The sequence below is a fragment of the Bubalus bubalis genome, chromosome 7 (assembly GCF_019923935.1).
Source record: "Bubalus bubalis isolate 160015118507 breed Murrah chromosome 7, NDDB_SH_1, whole genome shotgun sequence".
NCBI lineage: Eukaryota > Metazoa > Chordata > Mammalia > Artiodactyla > Bovidae > Bubalus > Bubalus bubalis.
In genome coordinates, this window is record NC_059163.1 from 100,463,665 (window position 1) to 100,484,245 (window position 20,581).

Genomic DNA, 20,581 nt, shown 5'->3' on the forward strand with positions numbered 1-20,581 from the left:
TAGTAAGGACAGGGTCGGCTCGACTCCAAGGTCATGCTATAACCATGGCCTCATACTGCCTCTTGGCATGGGTAGACGTCATTTCTTATCCATCACTGTCACCCCATAGTACCCACTTGAATATCTGGAACAGGGAGGGTCTCAGTCAGTTTCGATTAATACTGTATGGAGCAGAAATGCCACTTTTGCTGTCACTGACTGGTGTCTGATTTCTCTGTTGTGAAGAGTGGGAGCGTGCTGGAGCAAACACATCACTCGGGCTTGTAGCTCTCTCTGTCCTATGCCTTTTGTGCTGCTTTCTTACTCCTCCCCCTTGCTAACTGTGTTATGTAGATTTGAAATCGGAGCTCAGTTTACACAAAGGGAAAATAGAACTCTGAACATCCTATGTGGGAATGAGAGAGGAGAAATATGTAATCCAGAAAAAAAAAAAGGTACGTATAAGAAAGTATTTAACTAATGAAGTCAAGATGTTATTTGAAATTAGCATATTGCAAACAAAGTTAATGTTTGAGTGCTGGTTCAGTGCCCTGTTACTGTTGGTTTGACGAGGTCTAAGAATAAACTGATGGGCAGGGCTTAAAGATCCCAGATCACATGTGGGGAACAGGGTGGTAGTCAAGCATATAAGAATCTGTGCAATCTATCTCTTGTATGTACTTGAACAGGGAAGAGCCTGTAAGTCTGTAATTCACATCTCCTTCCAGCAGAGAAAAGAAGAAACATGAGCACAGCAGGAAAAGTAAGGCAATTTTTTTTTTTAGAATTATTCTAATTAATGTAAAACTCATGTTTGACTGCTTGAGAGACAAGCATTGGCTAGCAAGGAAAGTGTCCTTTATTCAGGAGGCTAGCAACCTGTGTGTTAGTCCGTCAGTCGTGTCTGACTCTTTTGCAACCCCATGGACTATAGCTTGCCAGGCTCCTCTGTCCATGGAAATTCCCAGGCAAGAATACTGGAGTGGTTTGCCATTTCCTTCTCCAGGGGATCTTCCCGACCCAGAAACTGAACTCATGTCTCCTGCATCTCCTGCATTGGTGGGCAGATCCTTTACCACTGAGCCACCTGGGAAGCAACCATGCAATATTTAGAGATACACTATTTAATGAATAACAAAATTCATATATAAATTAGAAATAATTTATACTGAAATACAACTTAGGATATATGCTTCAATATACAAAGTATACTAAACTACAATTGAGAAGGGCAATACCTAAATATCTTTAAGAAGTATGTAGAGCATCTATATATATTAAAATCTATATTTCCTATATTAAGTACATGTGAAATAGTTATAGCCAGTCATGTGTAATTTTCAAGTCTAATGTTAGAAATGAAATGTTTTTATCAAGAAGTTATGTCTATATTAAGATATCATTAATATAAATGTGTTATTCTTTATAATACAACTTAATATTATTCTTTATAATATAAATGTTATTCTCTTTGATCATAATCATTCTTTTTATGAATATAGGAAAGTTAAATGTGACAAAACTTTTATTGACTTCAAAGCATTAGAATCATCAAGGCTAAGCAAACCGACTGAGATGCAGACGTTGAGAATGGACTTGTGGACACAGCAGGGGAGGGAGAAGTGGGGTGACTTGAGAGAGGAGCACTGACACATACACACTACCGCGTGTGAAACAGACAGCTGGTGCGACGCTGCCGTAAAGCGCAGGAAGCCGAGCTCAGTGCTCTGTGGTGACCTAAATGGGTGGGATGGGGGGGGGATGCGTAGTAAAAGGGAGATTCAAGAGGGATAGGATATATGTATACATGTAGCTGATTCACAGTTGTACAGCAGAAACTAATACAACACTGTAAAGCAATTATACTCCAATCAAAAAACAAAAAAATTTAAAGATAAAGCAAACCAGAATCAACATGCAAATTCTGATTTTAAAGGGTCCTATTATGGCACAATTTAAGGAATTCCCATAGAAATGTTATCTTCATGCAAAAACCAACGTGATTTTACAATAATAATAATAATAATACTGATACTGTTGGAACCACTATTTACATTGAGAACAGATATATTTGGTTCTAAGCCTTCCACAGACTCATGTTTATTTGTTCAATGTGCTTACAGGTACAGAGAAATACACGTGGTTGTTCAATACAATCAATTCATGTTGTTTAACTGCTTAATGGCAAAAGCCTGTGCAATTGTTTCTAGTAGGTTTGCTGTGTAAGGAGTGAATTATGCAATATAATATCTTGCTATAATGGCAGGCCTATATAGTGTGGCCTATATCAGGCCTATATATATATCAGGCCTATATCAATAAGACTGGTTGGAAATCATACAGATGATCAGTTGACAGTTTTCTTATTTTAACTTTATTTTCATGCATTACTGATTGGCATTTACAGTAGCCTATTACATTTCAAATGAAGAATACTTAAGAAAAAGAAAATTTTAATTTTTCAAAACTCAGAGATCAAAAGGGTAGGCCAAATGCATTAATTAAATTTATAAATTACAGGCAATCAATCCCCCCCTCCTAAGATACAATGTCAATAACTGTTAGCTATATGATAACACTTCACTTATGTTTAACCTTCTGGCACTATATTTTCTTCAAATGCTAAATGACAATAGTAATAATACCTACTTTTGTAAGGTGGTTGTGAGAATTTAATAAACTAATACTGGAAAGCATTTAAAATAGTGCCTGGTACACAGAAATAACTGACTAAATATTAATCACTGCTATTATTGTTATCTAACTTCTAACCTTTTGTTAATCTTTTACTATCATCAAGTAGTGAAAGATAAAATGGTATTCATTCTTCGGACACCCAGGTTTGTAACTTTGGGAAAAGTACTCGTCAACTATTGAGTCAGTTGAGCCTCAAGCTTTTCATCTGAAAAATAAGACTAATGATTCAGTAATACTACCCTGTGAAGTTTAAAAGTCAAACTCATATTTCACCCAACACAGCCACTGTGCCTGCTACATCATTGGCACCCCAATATTCAACACCTCTCTACCATTAGTGTATTACATCCAAGCACTCTTATATTTATTGTGGCATTGGCCATAGTGAACACTTTGCAAAGTGGAAGGATTTGGTGCATATATAGTAAAAATAAATCATCAGATAAATTGCAATTGAATTTTTATCATGTTTGTAGTATGTTGTTAATTCTCTTCAGAAAAATCTCTCAATTACACCAGCTTTGCAAAAGTGAAGACAACCCTTATGTTACATTCCCAAGCACTAAACATATATGCTTAACTGTCATTTGTAAGAACATCTGTAGGTAAGCTATGCTAGCTAGAAAGTCAAACACAGTTCTCTCATTTTTATGTGTGTGTGTGTGTGTGTGTGTGTGTGTAGTTTTAATCTCTACAATTTTAGGCTCAAATCCAATCTGAAAGAAATCTCTATTCATAAATTATATAACAAAACAGAGCTGCCAAATCTTCCAAATTAGTGATGCAAACAAGGAGCCCATAGAAGAAGTAGAGAGAGAAATCAAAGGAGCAGGCAAATAGAGAAAGAAATTCTAGGCTGGGAGGCTTAGGAATTCTAAAGTCAAATCATTTTGGCTTAAGTGGAGAATTGAGCAAGAGGGAAATGAGTTTCATGTAAACAGACACTGAATCTGGTAGTAATGTGATAGTGATTTAGAACTTCATGGACAAGACAACAGCTTTGGATAAACAACCAATTTCAGAACCACATTAGGAAATAGAACCTTTAGAGGGAAAAACAATGATGATCTTTTTTCATAAAAGAATATATTCCATTTTTATCTCAATGTCTTCCTACAGTTGTTTCTCTTTCCTTGTGTTATTGCCTTACACATTTTTATAAAAAGTCACTATTATTCTTTTTGCAAATCAGAGGTTGTTCATGTTCATGGAACAATATTAAGTTTCAGACATGGGGCTAGATGGTACATGTAAAAAGATTAAAGGCACATTCCCTGAATTCAAGGCTGGGGGGACAATGGTGTCATCTCTCTGCTCAATTTTCAGGTAATAAAATGCAAAGCAGCTGTGCTGTGGGAGCTCAAGAAACCATTTTCCATTGAGGAGGTGGAGGTTGCACCCCCTAAGGCCCATGAAGTTCGTATTAAGGTAAAATTTTTTTCCATTTCTATTTAATCTTAGGTTTAAATTTTTCAGAATGTAACAATGAAAGTAACCAAAGCACTTATAATATAGTCATCCAGATAGTGGAATTACATTTGTTGTCAAGGGAAGCTATAAATCAAAATTGTTAAATTTTTTAAAAAGAGACCAAAGAGCATGTACAGTATAATCCTAGTGAAACGAAGAACTTATGTGGTGGCTCAGCAGTAAAGAATCTGCCTGCCAACACAGGAAACGTGGGTTCGATCCTTGCATTGGGAATATCTCCTGGAGAAGAAAATGGCAACCCACTCCAGTATTCTTGCCTGGGAAATCCCACGGACAGAGGAGCCTGGTGGACTACAGTCCATGGAATCGCCAAGAGTCAGATACGACTTAGCAACTAAATAACAACAACAACAACAAAGAAGTGCAAACAATATATATCATTTAAAATCAATTAGCATTATGTGATGGCACTTACGTAACTTTATTTTCTTATCTGCATTTTCTATTTCTATCAAAAAGACTGCATATTATATGACTTCAATAGTTCAGAAACAATTATTTCACAGATTACTCTAAGTTGTTTAATGCATAAAAGGAAAGTGGAGCATTATCAGGCTGAATAACTTCAGGTATAATTTGAAACAGTATTTGGAAGAGTAGGAATTATTAGCAAAATGCTTTAAAATTCTTCAATGCAATTTCAGGAAAATGAGTATGTTAAGCCCATCTGAGGGTCATAGTCTTATCTGAATCTAATCAACCCCCCTTTACCCTATAGATGGTGGCCACAGGAATCTGTCGCTCAGATGACCATGTGGTTAATGGATCTGTGGTCACACGTCTTCCTGTGGTCTTAGGCCATGAGGGAGCCGGCATTGTGGAGAGCGTTGGAGAAGGGGTGACTACAGTAAGACCAGGTACAGAATTCACACTTAGGAAATGTGCCTTGGCTCAGGGCCCCAAGGTGATGTAGCCTGGATAATGACACTGAAGCAATGAGGGATGAAAGAACGTATTTAAGGCTGAGCTGGGACAGAGGTCTCTTTCTTTATCCCCTTCCTGCCTGACTCAGGCATGTATGCATCCATGCACTACTGTATTCTCTACATCAGCTAGTATTTCTTGAGGACCTACTAGATGTCAGGCACCACGTTAGATCCTGGGAATACATGAGGATTGAAAGAGACCCAGTGTCTGCCAGGGTAGAGTTCATAATCAGTTAATTCCCATGTTAGTGTTGCCAAGCACTGTCTTCTACCAGGTCCAAAGAAAACTACTGATGAGACAGAAAAAACATGTCTAGACATAGTGGGGACAAACATAATCAGTGTTTTGAACCTGTTCAGGGCTGACTTCACACAGTGGGGATTGTGAGCTCTGGACTGAATCAACATAATCTCTTCTCAGGTGGGAAGTGGAGCCCATGCACAGTTTACCCTTTGAATATATGGCCACTTTTCCTTCAGTTCAGTTCAGTGGCTCAGTCGTGTCCGACTCTGCAATCCCATGAATCGCAGCATGCCAGGCTTCCCTGTCCATCACCAACTCCCGGAGTTCACTCAGACTCATGTCCATCAAGTCAGTGATGCCACCCAGCCATCTCATCCTCTGGTGTCCCCTTCTCCTCCGGCCCCCAGTCCCTCCCAGCATCAGAGTCTTTTCCAATGAGTCAACTCTTCGCATGAGATGGCCAAAGTACTGGAGTTTCAGCTTCAGCATCATTCCCTCCAAAGAAATCCCAGGGTTCAGAATGGACTGGTTGGATCTCCTTGCAGTTCAATGGACTCTCAAGAGTCTTCTCCAACACCACAGTTCAAAAGCATCAATTCTTCAGCACTCAGCTTTCTTAACAGTCCAACTCTCACATCCATACATAACCACTGGAAAAACCAAAGCCTCTGCTAGACGGACATTTGTTGGCAAAGTAATGTCTCTGCTTTTGAATATGCTATCTAGGTTGGTCATAACTTTTCTTCCAAGGAGTAAGCGTCTTTTAATTTCATGACTGCAGTCACCATCTGCAGTGATTTTGGAGCCCAAAAAATAAAGTCTGACACTGTTTCCACTGTTTCCCCACTTTTCCTTAAACCATGATTAAACGTGACTGGTTACCAATTTTCTTGAATATTTACTGTATCCTATTATTAAATATTAATACAAATATTTTTAGAGGTAAACAGTGAATAAACAGAAAATTTCCATGCCATCATTGCATATAATCTCTTAAATGTTATTTTTCTGAGTCTTTTGGATAAGTCCAGTACTTTGGCCACCTCATGCAAAGAGTTGACTCATTGGAAAAAGACTCTGATGCTGGGAGGGATTGAGGGCAGGAGGAGAAGGGCACGACAGAGGATGAGATGGCTGGATGGCATCACTGACTCGATGGACATGGACGTGAGTCTGAGTGAACTCCGGGAGTTGGTGATGGACAGGGTGGCCTGGTGTGCTGCGATTCATGGGGTCGCAAAGAGTTGGACACGAATGAGTGACTGAACTGACCGAACTGAAGCTTTAAGTTCTTACTTAATTTCTTAATTCCTGCGTAGAAATTTAAGAAGAATCTGTTTTATCCTCATCCCCAGGTGATAAAGTCATCCCACTCTTTGTTCCCCAGTGTGGAAAGTGCAATGTTTGTAAACACCCGGAAGCCAACCTCTGCCTGAAACACGAGTGAGTATCTGTTACTCTCCTTGGCAGTGAAGGAATTTGCACGCTAGTTTTGCTCCTGTCTTATACCCTCTTGTGTTTGTGTGTTGCACTGACCAGCCTGAATGAGCCGCAGGGGACCCTTAGTGATGGTACCTGCAGGTTCACCTGCAGGGGGAAGCCCATCCACCACTTCCTCGGCACCAGCACCTTCACCCAGTACACAGTGGTGGATGAGATGTCAGTGGCCAAGATCCATGAAGACTCACCACTGGAGAAAGTCTGTCTCATTGGCTGCGGATTTTCTACTGGTTATGGGTCTGCGGTCAAAATTGCCAAGGTAGGAATAACAATGAGTGATAAAACCAGCTACACTCAGACTGTCACGAGCTAAAAGCAAAGCAATTTCTCACAGGAATCTGAGATCATTCTTCACATTTATTGGAAGCTTTCCCCTCTTCTACCATAATAGCATCGCTATGCTCCACAGAATTAAGGATGTTGATTAAAAGTAGAAGATACCCTCAGAAGGAATTGAGGGAATGCCCTAGAAAATGTATCTGTTATCACAAATGAAAAGCTATTGATAATTAGTTAAGAAAAAGGAAAGGTGTTTTCCATAATTATTCTTCTGTATGTGTTCTTTGTGGTATTACTGAGTTTTAGACCTAGGAGTTCATTTTATCATTCATTTAGTGCCTACATGAGCCATGCACAATAGGTTCTGCTAAGTTTTGAGGAAGCAAAAGTAAACAAAATGAAGGGGCTGACTATGAGTTTAGTTCGTGGATCCTCTACTCCCAGAATTAGGATCAACAGGAGATTCCAGAGCCTGACCTGATATCCTGATATACGTCCAAACTGAGGGCCACCAACATGCCCATTCTCTGTATCTCTACGAGGAAAGCAATAAGGCTTCGATGATGCATGAAGCATTTATTCCACTGCTATACTTCCTCCCCAGCCATGAACACATACACACGCCCAAACTTCAATGTGGCAGGTTTTAAGGAGAAATTCTTTAAAGTCTCCTCTTCCTAAAAGGTTGAAAATCTAGTAGTATCCTTCTGTTTTATGAACTGACACCCAGAGACATAAAGCCATTTGCCCAACATCTTACAGGTAGTTAACATGACAATTGCGACTAGCCTCCTCAAAACTCCTGCTGAATCACAAACCACAGTAGATATTTACCAACACTTTTAAATCACAATCACAAGCCTCATCTTTTTCTAAGGTAAAAAAGTGGTGTTGTACCCCCACAGAATGTTTTCTTGGTACAGGAGGAACATTTTACCCACAGTGAAGTCTGACTATAACAGACTAGGTTTAGTAAACAGTCCCTTAGGTAAGTTAAGCTATTGTGAGCACGTGTTTTCCAAATTTCTGTGACCTTAGCACCTAGTCCCTTGTACAACTTTATCATCTGAACAGATTGTCTAATTGAACCTGCGCACAGAGTGGAAGCCAAGGGTACTTGTGATAATGGATTTCATCCATTATTAAAATATAAACCAGCTTTTCATTGCATTATTTTTCATTTGTGTATTTTTTAAAGCAGAGATAAAGACCCATTAAGAACACGTTGGTCTCAAGCTGTATTATCTTAAAATTACCTGTTAAATTTCCCCTGGTGTTAAGTTTGCTTAAGCTGGGGATAACTCTTCTCTACTTCACAGCTTCTTTCTGCTCTCATTATACGTCATGACTACTGAAAGTTTTTGAACCAAGGTGTTAATTATTGAGGGTTCAATTGGATTATTTTTTCAGTCTCCTCTCTTCCATTTATTATTAATTTCCCTAGAATTGTGTTTGTGTATGTGTGATGGACTGAAGCTGGCATCAATAGATTTGAGGCACTAGATTTTCTTCAAGAGGGGAGTCACTAGCATCTAGAGCTCAATGGTCATCCAGTCCACTGGCTCCCAGCCTGGGTTTCCCACTGGAGTCACTTGGAGACTTGGTCTTGCCTGCAGAGTTGTTGTCGTTGTTTAGTCACTAAGTCGTGTCCTACCCTCTGTGACCCTATGGACTGAAGCTTACCAGGCTCCTCTGTCCATGAGAATTCCCAGGCAAAAATACTGGAGTGGGTTGCATATCTTTTTCCACTTACTGGCACAGAGTCTGATTTAATTGCTTATGGGCTGTGACCTGGGTATTGAGATTTTTTTAAAGCTTCCTAGGTGAGTCTAAAGGAGAAGGCAATGGCACCCCACTCCAGTACTCTCACCTGGAAAATCCTATGGACGGAGGAGCCTGGTAGGCTGAAGTCCATGAGGTCGCTAAGAGTCGGACACGACTGAATGACTTCACTTTCACTTTTCACTTTCATGCATTGGAGAAGGAAAGGGCAACCCACTCCAGTGTTCTTGCCTGGAGAATCCCAGGGATGGGGGAGCCTGATGGGCACCCATCTATGGGGTCACACAGGGTCGGACAAGACTGAAGCGACTTAGCAGCAGCAGCAGCAGCAGGTGAGTCTAATGTCCAGGAAAATTAGAGAAACACTAATCTAATTCAAACCCATCATTTCAAGTGTGAGGCAGCTAAAGTCAAAAGAGGTTTTGACAAAAGGTTGGACATAATTTGAGTAACTTCTGACAAAAACAAAGCATGGCACTTTATACAATTTAGGCCCTTTCTTACAATTGTTGTTGTTGGTGGTGGTGGTTTAGTTGCTAAGTCATGTCCAACTCTTTGTTAGCCCATGGACTGTAGCCCACCAGGCTCCTCTGTCCATGGGATTTCCCAGGCAAGAATACTGGAGTGGGTTGCCATTTCCTTCTCCAGGAGATCTTCCTGACCCAGGGATTGCGCCCGCATCTCCTGCATTGGCAGGCGGATTCTTTACCACTGAGGCACCTGGAAAGCCCTTAACAATTATTACTTAATCCATTTTCACATTTTCTGAAAACAGGTTACCCAGGGCTCCACCTGTGCCGTGTTTGGCCTTGGAGGAGTTGGCCTGTCTGTTATCATAGGCTGCAAAGCAGCTGGAGCAGCCAGGATCATTGCAGTGGACATCAACAAAGACAAATTTGCAAGGGCCAAACAGGTGGGTGCCACAGAGTGCATCAACCCTCAGGACTACGAGAAACCCATCGAGGAGGTGCTGAAAGAAGTGAGTGGTGGAGGTGTGGATTTTTCATTTGAAGTCATCGGTCGGCTTGACACCATGGTATGTACTTTGAAATGTGTCAAGACATAAGCTTCTGCATTCTAGAGTTTTCTTTAGTGTGGCAGAATATAAACATTATATAGAAAGAACATTTTTAAAACTATGATGATTTTCCATTTCCTATTTGTTACCTGGGTTGCTTAATTTATTATGATGAGGAATCTCATTCCATCAGTCAAAAAAAAAAAAAAAAAAACCTGTCACAAGTACAAGTATCATGTCCTATTTAGAGAGGGAGGGGGGGTTTACTGAGCCATCATAAATTTAATTTTTAGTTTTAAAAATTCAAACTCAAGTACATATAAAGAATATAAATTCTGTTCTCAAGTTGGCAAGTTTGATTTTTCAACACGTTCTTAACAAAAAATGATTTAACAATATTTGTATGTTTTAATGAATTCTTTTTTTTTCAAGACCATACTTTGACCAAAAAAAAAAAAAAAAAAAAAAAACCAATGAGAAACTTTAGGCTCCTTATCATTTCATTAACAGAAAATACACCCCGTTTATCACAGCAGACAGCACAGTGCCTGGTACATAAAAAGCATCCAAATCTGTGTGCTGAACTGAATAATTTAAAAGGTCAACAGGTTTTCCCACCAAAAAATTTTAAGTGATATGTATCTTGTAGTGTTGTTTGTGGATTACATGAGATGACACACGTAACATACTTAGCAACTGCCACCTGTCAGTGGTAAGCTCTTAATAAATGTTATCTGGTGTTGTCAAAAGGAAGTAATATTTCCAACTGTGCAAAACTTACATCATCTTTAAAATATACATGATATTTCCCTTCTCCAGGGGATCTTCCCAACCCAAGGATCGAACCCAGGTCTCCTGCACTGCAGGCTTTCTTTACTGTGTGACCATCAGGGAAAACCCATACATGATATGACTTTCAAATACTTACAGATATCATCAATTGCAACAGAGAACACATCTCTAGCTACATTCGCCCTAAGCAGAATTCTCTAGAATCCTAGTGAAAAAAGCCCCAGAGACCAACACAATCACTCGCTTTAGGTTCTCCAGTAAGTCCCAGCAGTGCTGGGAACAGGAAGCAGCACCTTAAGAGTAAAGCTCTTTGCAGCCTTGACCAGGAACAGTTATTCCATAGACGACTGATGTTCCAAGGCTGTCACTTTCCAAGGCTGTCACTTGCTCCTTATGCCATTTTTAATATGGTTTTTCCTCCATTTTCTCTTGTGGAATTGGATTATTTTAAGTATCTGATAGCCACATGTCCTGAGGTTCTCTGATCATCCAAGTCTCATACTCCAAAATCAAAGGATCAACTACTATATATTTCTGGGGTGGGGGGTGTTTTCCTAAACAACTTTCTTACTACACACATGTCTAAAAACCTGACTGGAGGGAAAAGGCTTTCTTTTAAAGTTTCAGAGTAAAAATAAATAAATAAAAGCTCACAGAAGGTCAAAGCACATTTAAAATATGCCCATTTTGACCAACAGCTATATGGCTCTTTTGGCCAACAGCTTGCTCCTTGGAAGAAAAGCTATGACCAACCTAGACAGCTTCTTAAAAAGCAGAGACATTACTTTGCCAACAAAGGTCCATCTAGTCAAAGTTATGGTTTTTCCAGTAGTCATGTATGGATGTGAGAGTGGGACTATAAAGAAAGCTGAGCAATGAAGAATAGATGCTTTTGAACTGTGATGTTGGAGAAGACTCTTGAGAGTCTCTTGGAGTGCAAGGAGATCCAACCACTCCATCCTAAAGGAAATCAGTCCTGAATATTCATTGGAAGGACTGATGCTGAAGCTGATGTGAAGAACCCACTCATTAGAAAAGACCCTGATGCTGGGAAAGATTGAAGGCAGGAGGAGAAGGGGACGACAGAGGATGAGATGGTTGGATGGCATCACCGACTCAATGGACATGAGTTTGAGTAGGCTCCAGGAGTTGGTGATGGACAGGGAAGCCTGGCATGCTGCAGTCCATGGGGTCACAAAGAGTCAGAAACAACTGAGCAACTGAACTGAATTGAACATCATTAATTAGAAGGGAAAGCAAATCAAAATCACAAAGGGATTATTACCTCATACCTCTTCGAATGAATATTATAAAAAAAAAAGCAATAGCAAGTGTTGAAGAGGGTGTGGAAAAAAGGGAATTTTGTGCACTGTTGGTGGGAATATAAAACAGCCACTGTGAAAAGCAGTATAAATGCTCCTCAAAAGATTTAAGATAGATCTTTTATCATGTGATCCAGCAATCCCACTTCTGGAAATATATACAAAGAAAATAAACTCACTATCTTAGACATGTGCATCCCCATGCTCATTGCAGCATTATTCATAATAGCCAAGATATGGAAACAACCTAAATGTCCATATGGATGAATAGATAGAGAAATTGTGAGGTGTGTGTGTGTGTGTATAATATACATTTGTGAACTGTATATATGTATATATATGAATGAATATTATTCAGCCATAGAAAAGAAGTATTGACATTTGCAAAAACTTGGAAAAATCTGGAGGACATTATGCAAAGTGAAGTAAGCCAGACACAGAAAGACAATTATTGTATGATCTTTCCTATATGTGGAGTCTAAAAAAATTCAAATTCTTAGAACCATTGAGTAGAACAGTGGTGGCCAGGGGCTGGAGGAAGTAGGAGAGGAATAATGGGTAGATGTCAGAGAGTACAAACTCTCAGTTATGAGCAAGTTCTGGAGACATCCATGTACAGCATGGTTACTATAGTATTATTAACTATAGTTAATAATACTGTTAATAATACTGTTTTATATACCTCCAATTTGCTGAGAAGAAAGATCTTAAATGGTCTCACTGCAAAAAAAAAACTAGTAACTGTGTGAGATTATAAATGTGTTCACTTAATTGTGGTAATTATTTCACATGGCATATGTATATTAAATCATCACACTCTACACCCTAAAAATTCATGGCATACAACCTAAAAATAAATGATTTTTGTCAATCATACTTCAAAAAAATGAGAGTTCAGTTCAGTCACTCAGTCATGTCCAACTCTTGGCAACCCCATGACTGCAGCACGCCAGGCGTCCTTGTCCATCACCAACTCCTGGTGTTCACCCAAACTCATATCCACTGAGATAGTGATGCCATCCAGCCATCTCATCCTCTGTCATGCCCTTCTCCTCCTGCCTTCAATCTTTCCCAGATTCAGGGTCTTTTCAAATGAGTCAGCTCTTCGTATCAGGTGGCCAAAGTATTGGAGTTTCAGCTTCAACATCAGTCCTTCCAAGTGAACACCCAGGACTGATCTCCTTTAGGATGGACTGGTTGGATCTCCTTGCAGTCCAAGGGACTCTCAAGAGTTTTCTCCAATGCCACAGTTCAAAAGGGTCAATTCTTCTGCACTCAGCTTTCTTCACAGTCCAACTCTCACATCCATACATGACTACTGGAAAAACCATAGCCTTGACGAGATGGAGCTTTATTGACAAAGTAATGTCTCTGCTTTTTAATATGCTGTCTACGTTGGTCATAACTTTCCTTTCAAGGAGTAAGCGTCTTTTAATTTCATGGCTGCAATCACCATCTGCAGTGATTTTGGAGCCCCCAAAAATAAAGTCTGACACTGTTTTCACTGTTTCCCCATCTATTTGCCATGAAGTGACTGGACCAAATGCCATGATCTTAGTTTTCTGAATGTTGAGCTTTAAGCCAACTTTTTCACTCTCCTCTTTCACTTTCATCAAGAGGCTCTTTAGTTCCTCTTCACTTTCTGCCATAAGGGTGGTGTCATCTGCATATCTGAGGTTACTGATATTTCTCCTGGCAATCTTGATACCTTATGCTTCTTCCAGCCCAGCGTTTCTCATAATGTACTCTGCTGCTGTTGCTGCTGCTGCTGCTAAGGCGCTTCAGTCATGTCCGACTCTGTGTGACCCCAGAGATGGCAGCCTACCAGGCTATGCCATCCCTGGGATTCTCCAGGCAAGAACACTGGAGTGGGTTGCCATTTCCTTCTCCAATGCATGAAAAGTGAATAGTGAAAGTGAAGTCACTCAGTCGTGTCCGACTCTATGCAACCCCATAGACAGCAGCCTATCAGGCTCCTCTGTCCATGGGATTTTCCAGGCAAGAGTACTGGAGTGGGTTGCCATTGCCTTCTCCAATGTACTCTGCATATAAGTTAAATAAGCAGGGTGACAATACACAGCCTTGATGTACTCCCTCTCCTATCTGGAACCAGTCTGTTGTTCCATGTCCAGTTCTAACTGTTGCTTCCTGACCTGCATACAGGTTTCTCAAGAGTCAGGTCAAGTGGTCTGGTATTCCCATCTCTTTCAGAATTTTCCACAGTTTGTTGTGATCTACACAGTTAAAGGCTTTGCCATAGTCAATAAAGCAGAAATAGATGTTTTTCTGGAACTCTCTTGATTTTTCCGTGATCCAGCAGATGCTAGCAACTTGATCTCTGGTTCCTCTGCCTTTTCTAAAAGCAGCTTGAACATCTGGAAGTTCACAGTTCACGTATTGCTGAAGCCTGGCTTGGAGAATTTTGGGCATTACTTTACTAGCGAGTGAGATGAGTGTAATTGTGCGGTAGTTTGAGCATTCTTTGGCATTGTCTTTCTTTGGGATTGGAATGAAAACTGACTTTTTCCAGTACCGTGGCCACTGCTGAGTTTTCCAAATTTGCTGATATCCTGAGTGCAGCACTTTCACAGCATCATCTTTTAGGATTTGAAATAGCTCAACCGGATTCCATCACCTCCACTAGCTTTGTTCATAGGGATGCTTCTTAAGTCCCACTTGACTTCACATTCCAGGATGTCTGGCTCTAGGTGAGTGATTACACCATCATGATCATCTGGGTCATGAAGATTTTTTTTGTACAGTTCTTCTGTGTATTCTTGCCACCTCTTCTTAATATCTTCTACTTCTGTTAGGTCTATATCATTTCTGTTCTTTATTGAGCCCATCTTTGCATGCAATATTCCTTTGGTAGCTCTAATTTTCTTGAAGAGAGCTCTAGTCTTTCCCATTCTATTGTTTTCCTCTATGTCTTTGCATTGATCAGATGTTTATATCTTTCCTTTTCTCCTTTGCTTTTCATTTCTCTTCTTTACACAGCTATTTATAAGGCCTCCTCAGACAGTCATTTTGCCTTTTTGCATTTCTTTTTCTTGGAAAAGGTCTTTAGGGTAAATGTATATAAATTAGGAAAAAAGTGCCCATTTAAATGGGCAGTAGAAATATGGATCCATTAAAAAGGAAGACCATCAAGAGGAGAAGAGAGAAATATTGATGATATAACTGACCATATATCTGGTTCACCATCAAAATACCTGGTTCAAAGTACTGAGTGCAAGATATCTACTTAATAATTAAATGAACTAACCATTTCAGATTGCTCTGGGGTCACATGATGATAAACGTTACCTTTATTTGAAGAATCAGATTATATATGTGTAATGGTATTTACATCTTTATTATTTTCTAAAGAAGATTTATGTACATAAAACATACAATTTCATTCATCTACTGTTTCATTCAAAATGTTTTCTGGGCGTCTTCTAAAGCCACATGTAGTGGCTTTGGGAAATAATGGAAGTGAAGAAAAAGCCAGTCTCTTCCAGCCACACATTCACAATTTAACTAGATCCATAGCACATGATACTGTGTTTCACAAATGGGGACTACCAGAGAATCCACTTTAATGATGCTACATATTAATTTTATTCCAGATGTCTGCCTTGCTGTGCTGTCAAGAAGCATATGGTGTAAGCGTCATTGTAGGAGTACCTCCTTATGCCCAAAATATCCCTATGAACCCCATGTTGCTGTTGACTGGACGTACCTGGAAAGGAGCTGTGTTTGGTGGTATGTGGCAACCCACTCCAGTGTTCTTGCCTGGAGAATCCCAGGGACAGAGGAGCCTAGTGGGCTGCCGTCTATGGAGTCGCACAGAGTCCGACACGACTGAAGCGACTTAGCAGCAGCAGTTAGGCTTGAGGGCTAAATTCTTACTAAGGTCAGGAATTCTTCCCTTTTGCAAGTGACAAGGCAAGGGTTTAACATGCAATGTAGTTAAAAATACACTAAGATTCCTTTGTATCTAGAGGCTCCAAATCAATTAGATGTGAAACTAATGTACCCGAAAAGTCCCAAGGTAGACTTTAGTGGTGTCCCCATGAACTGACTAGGATCTTTCAGCATCATCTCTTTTGACACTGGTGACTGCATAATGCACTGAGATGCCTAGGAGGATCCAGGAAACCCATAGCAACAATTTATGTCTGCACTCACTGCCCAGATGTCGACAACTACTGAATCTCTTCTTGACTCTGAGAACAACCAACTATACTATAATTTCTCTATGAGGGAACTAATAACCAAAGGCTCTGGTTTGTTGGGCGGGGAGATTTTTTTAAAAGTCAAATCACTTCAAAAAGATATTGAAACATACACTCTTATTAACCTCAGCAACAATAGTCTGTGGACATTTTATAAACTTTCATTTAAATTTTATGTAGACAGTCTTGTCTCTAAACCTCTGCTTATATCTGGATGAATCTAACATTGATGTCACTTTCTTTTCAGGCTTCAAAAGTAAAGAATCTGTCCCCAAACTTGTGACTGATTTCATGGCTAAGAAGTTTTCACTGGATCAGTTAATTACCCATGTTTTACCACTTGAAAAAATAAATGAAGGATTTGACCTGCTTCGCTCTGGAAAGAGGTAGATTTTAAGTTTTGGTGGGGTTTGACTAACAGAGGAAAAAAAGTAGAAGGATGAGAGAGAGGCAAGGATGGATTGCCTTGGTTTTCCATTCCCAGTTCAGTCTCTGCATGTAGAACACATAAGATCATATTGCAAGAAAATAAAATACTTTGCATTTCCTGTTCTGCTGAAGCTAAATTATGTTGGTCACAGCAATTCTGAATGATCAGACCTTCTGCCATCTTCACAAGAATATTCTCTGCTTTGCAAGGAAAAAGAATCAGAGACACATAGTCATATAACATGGAGTTATCCCAGTCCCTGCCTGGCCACTTAAAATGGTTGACTATTAATAGCTACAAATTTAAATTACATTCCAGACATCCCAAAAACTCATTATGGAAGTCAGTGGAGCTATATAGGCATCATTTTCTATGCATATATTACTTTTTTCAAAAAATGCTGACTATTATTTTTACTCTTATTTTTCCATCTACAACGGATTTTTCACAAATAAAAATTATTGCAAAGAGGAAGGGTACAAAATACTATTTTAAATGTTTAAATCTACATTTTCTTCAAAACTTACAAAACCAAGTCAGTTTCATTTTCTACCTTTAATATTAATCTTTTACAAACACCTAAAAAGAAGAATTTCATCACTTGCATTTATAAATGAGACACAGTTAGTTATAGGTAGTTTTACCTAACTCCCACCTTTTTGTTCCACAGTCTCTGCTTTCTCTGTGACTTCACACTTCTGCTCATGAGGTTTTCTGGTTTTAAACACTATTTCTTAAGCAGCTATACACATAATATATACTAGACCCTTAGTCTGATAAATATTATTGAAGAAGGAAAGAAACTAGCATCCAAACAGCACCAGATCACATCCTTTCTAAAAAGCAGTTTGGTCATATGTATAAGAAACCTCAAAAAAAGAAACGTAGATCCTATGTCCCAACAGTTACATTTCTGAGAATCTATTCTACAGAAATTATGAGATATGCAAATGAACATATCTTTAAGCATGTTTATTATCTATAACAGCAAAAATTGGAAACATCCTAAAAGTTGAACATTAAAAGAATATTAAATAAATTGCAAACATTACTAGAAATTAATTAAGCCATTTAAAAGGAAATGATTTCATTAAATTGGGAAATTCTCCTGATGTAATTTTAGGTTATAGAGTAGAGAATACAGAACTTATATATATAATACAGTTCCAAGTTTTCAATCAGAGCAATAAAAACTTACATATGTTTAGAAAAAAGATAATCAAAATTCAAGAAAATTTTAACATTGATTATTTCTAAGTTGTGGGATTACAGGTTATTTTTACTTTCTTCTTTATATTGTTCTTTAGTTTCTAAATTAGCTATATACATTTTTTCATATATATGTATATATATACACACACATATATACATATATACTAATAATTTTTTAAGATACATAGATCATCTTTTTCTAAAGCATTTATCCATCAGAAGATGGTTTTTAGAAAGGACATTAGTTCCAGTAAAATGTTACATTTCTGATCTTCCAAAGAATAAAGTCTCTCCAAACACAAATCAACTTTTTTTCTACTTTTAAGTCTTCTTAAGCATTTCTTTATCTAAGCTCTGTTAAAATTTCAGCATGATCTTAACTTTATTACATTATCAGCACTTTTAGGCACATTATCTATCATCTTGTAATTTGTGCAATTTTCTGTTTGGATTTAAATCCCAGGAGCCCACACTAGATGTATGTTTTAAAGTAAGGTACAAATCTCTCTAAATCTCTGCATCTATCATCTCTACAATGGAAATAATATTAGAACCTGCCACATGGTGTTGTTTAAATAGAGGTTTAAATAATTAAATACATGATGAGACTCTACAGAGTGACAGATAGCATGAACTTATTGCATGTAATTATCAATTGTTGTTTCGTATTTGTTATTGTATAAGGAATGTAGACTCTCAAAAATGATATTTTGAAAATCTAATACATAATGAAGCCTAAATGATAGTCACACTCAGAACGTTATAATTGAGATTCAGGTTGGAGAAAGACAACAGAAAGAAAAGATGAGCTGACCTTTTACTTGACTTGAGTGCATTAGGGATGGGAATGGAATAGCAGGAAACAAAGACAGCTTTTCAAAGAGACAAACTGAATGCTCTTTGTACTCTCACATGGAAGAGTGTATATTATCTAAACACTAAAACAATTTCTATCTTTTATTTTCTGTTTCAGTGTCCGTACCATCCTGACATTTTGAGACCATACACACACCTTCACTTGTAGCAGTCTTCTGCCTCCATCATCTGAAACATCAGCCAAACATCATCAGTAATTCAGTCCTTCAGAGGTACTACCAATAAATTGCACATGGGAGCTTTCCAAAAGAAATAAAAATCAATGTGAAATCATTTTTCAAGCAAATTTTAAAAATTTAAGTGAGAGCTAGATAAACCATCATATGTGTAGCTGAGTCTAATAAAGTCTTCTTAATCATTCTGCTCATGTTGAATCATGTCATCTTTCAGACTAAGGAATGGTATTTCTTTTGACTTCTTGTACTTTTTGTGTCTTTGCCACCCTTAGTCTTTTAGCCGTAGTCATTGAGAAGGACCTTATTATACTTCCCCTCAACATACATGTGATGGGGTATTGTACTCAAAATCGTCTACCTGTACGTTCACTGTCTGTATTTTCCTCTTTAGGAAATGTAGCAAAACCCTACAGTAAAAACTATAGTTTGAAAAAGAATACACTCTGATTTATAAGTGGAGAAGGTCCAGAAATTCTAAATGAAGGAAATTTTTTAAGGTAAATATCACACATGTTTAAGGTGGAGGGAAGTGTTTTTATACTACATTTTCACACTACATGTGATAAATGTGAGGTTTGAATACTAAATCTGAAAACTGAACTGTTCTTAGAATCATATTCCAAAAAGTCTAATTTTTACTCAAGAAAGAAGTTTATTGGTTAAAAGATCTTAATTATTATCATTGCAACTGTAGTTAACTGAAAATGAGCCATAAGGTAGCTAAAAAGTAATATGGCAACTTGAAGTCTAGGGATGGGAATAAAGCAGCTGTGGACACAGCATGTAAAATGGGTAACTAAGAAATGGCACAAACATCCAAAGCAATAGATTTTCTATGCACATACACATATAGATGTACGTTTTTGCAAAAATATTTTTGAACGAGAAATTTTCTATTAACTACCATGGCTTAAGTCTGCAACCCCGGAATATTTAATTGTTTTGAACTTGTAAAAGCCTATGGTACCCACTTGTTAATCCTTTCTCTAAGGAAGATTTACATTTTGAGCTTCATCTCTAAATGTGTAATGAAAGCTTATTCATTTAAAGAGTTTTAGCTTAGTTTAGTTTAGTTTAGTTTACATGTGACTTGCTTCAATATTGTAGAAAGGACTCTAGACTTAGAGCAAGTAATCTACCACTTGTTTGTGACCTTCAGTAAATTACTCAACCTCTCTAAGCTCATTTTATCCTTTGTTTTAAGAAGTTATGAACTGATTACAGCTTCATAGAAAATTAGATGGAATGATGCCAGTGAAAAGGCTTTGTCAACTATGAACTGCCATGTTAATGTAGGGAACAGTGTCATGGTCTTCTCAAAGACACGAAGGAGATATTTAGGGTTGGGGGAGCTTTCAGAATGTCCCTACATTTTCAGAATGTCCTAACATCATGGAACACTACATTCTCATTTTGATGGGTGCTCCAGCGCTTTTATCTTGGTGCTGATAATGTGAGATACTGAGGACAAAGAGATGGTTCTAAAGGCCCATGTCACATAGTGGGCATAAAATCCTACTGGTTGCACAGAGGTCTGCATCCAGTTCCTTCCTCCCAGGCGTGGAGAGCAGGTGGAGAGCGGGGTTGGTGAGCACATTAGTGTTCTCACAGAGGGGCACAATGCTCCATGAGGTGTT

At 38.4% G+C, this 20,581-nt stretch overlaps 1 protein-coding gene across 1 annotated transcript; it reads left to right on the plus strand.

The window, feature by feature from the left end:
* Positions 1 to 589: 589 nt before the first annotated feature.
* Positions 590 to 19,135, plus strand: ADH1C (alcohol dehydrogenase 1C (class I), gamma polypeptide). The gene is made up of 9 exons (XM_006059202.3): positions 590 to 742; positions 4,003 to 4,104; positions 4,886 to 5,024; positions 6,693 to 6,780; positions 6,877 to 7,096; positions 9,674 to 9,934; positions 15,642 to 15,777; positions 16,498 to 16,636; positions 18,866 to 19,135. The coding sequence occupies exons 1-9, from the start codon at positions 725 to 727 to the stop codon at positions 18,888 to 18,890; spliced, it is 1,128 nt and encodes a 375-aa protein (XP_006059264.1). The 5' UTR covers positions 590 to 724; the 3' UTR covers positions 18,891 to 19,135.
* The last annotated feature ends 1,446 nt before the right edge of the window (positions 19,136 to 20,581 follow it).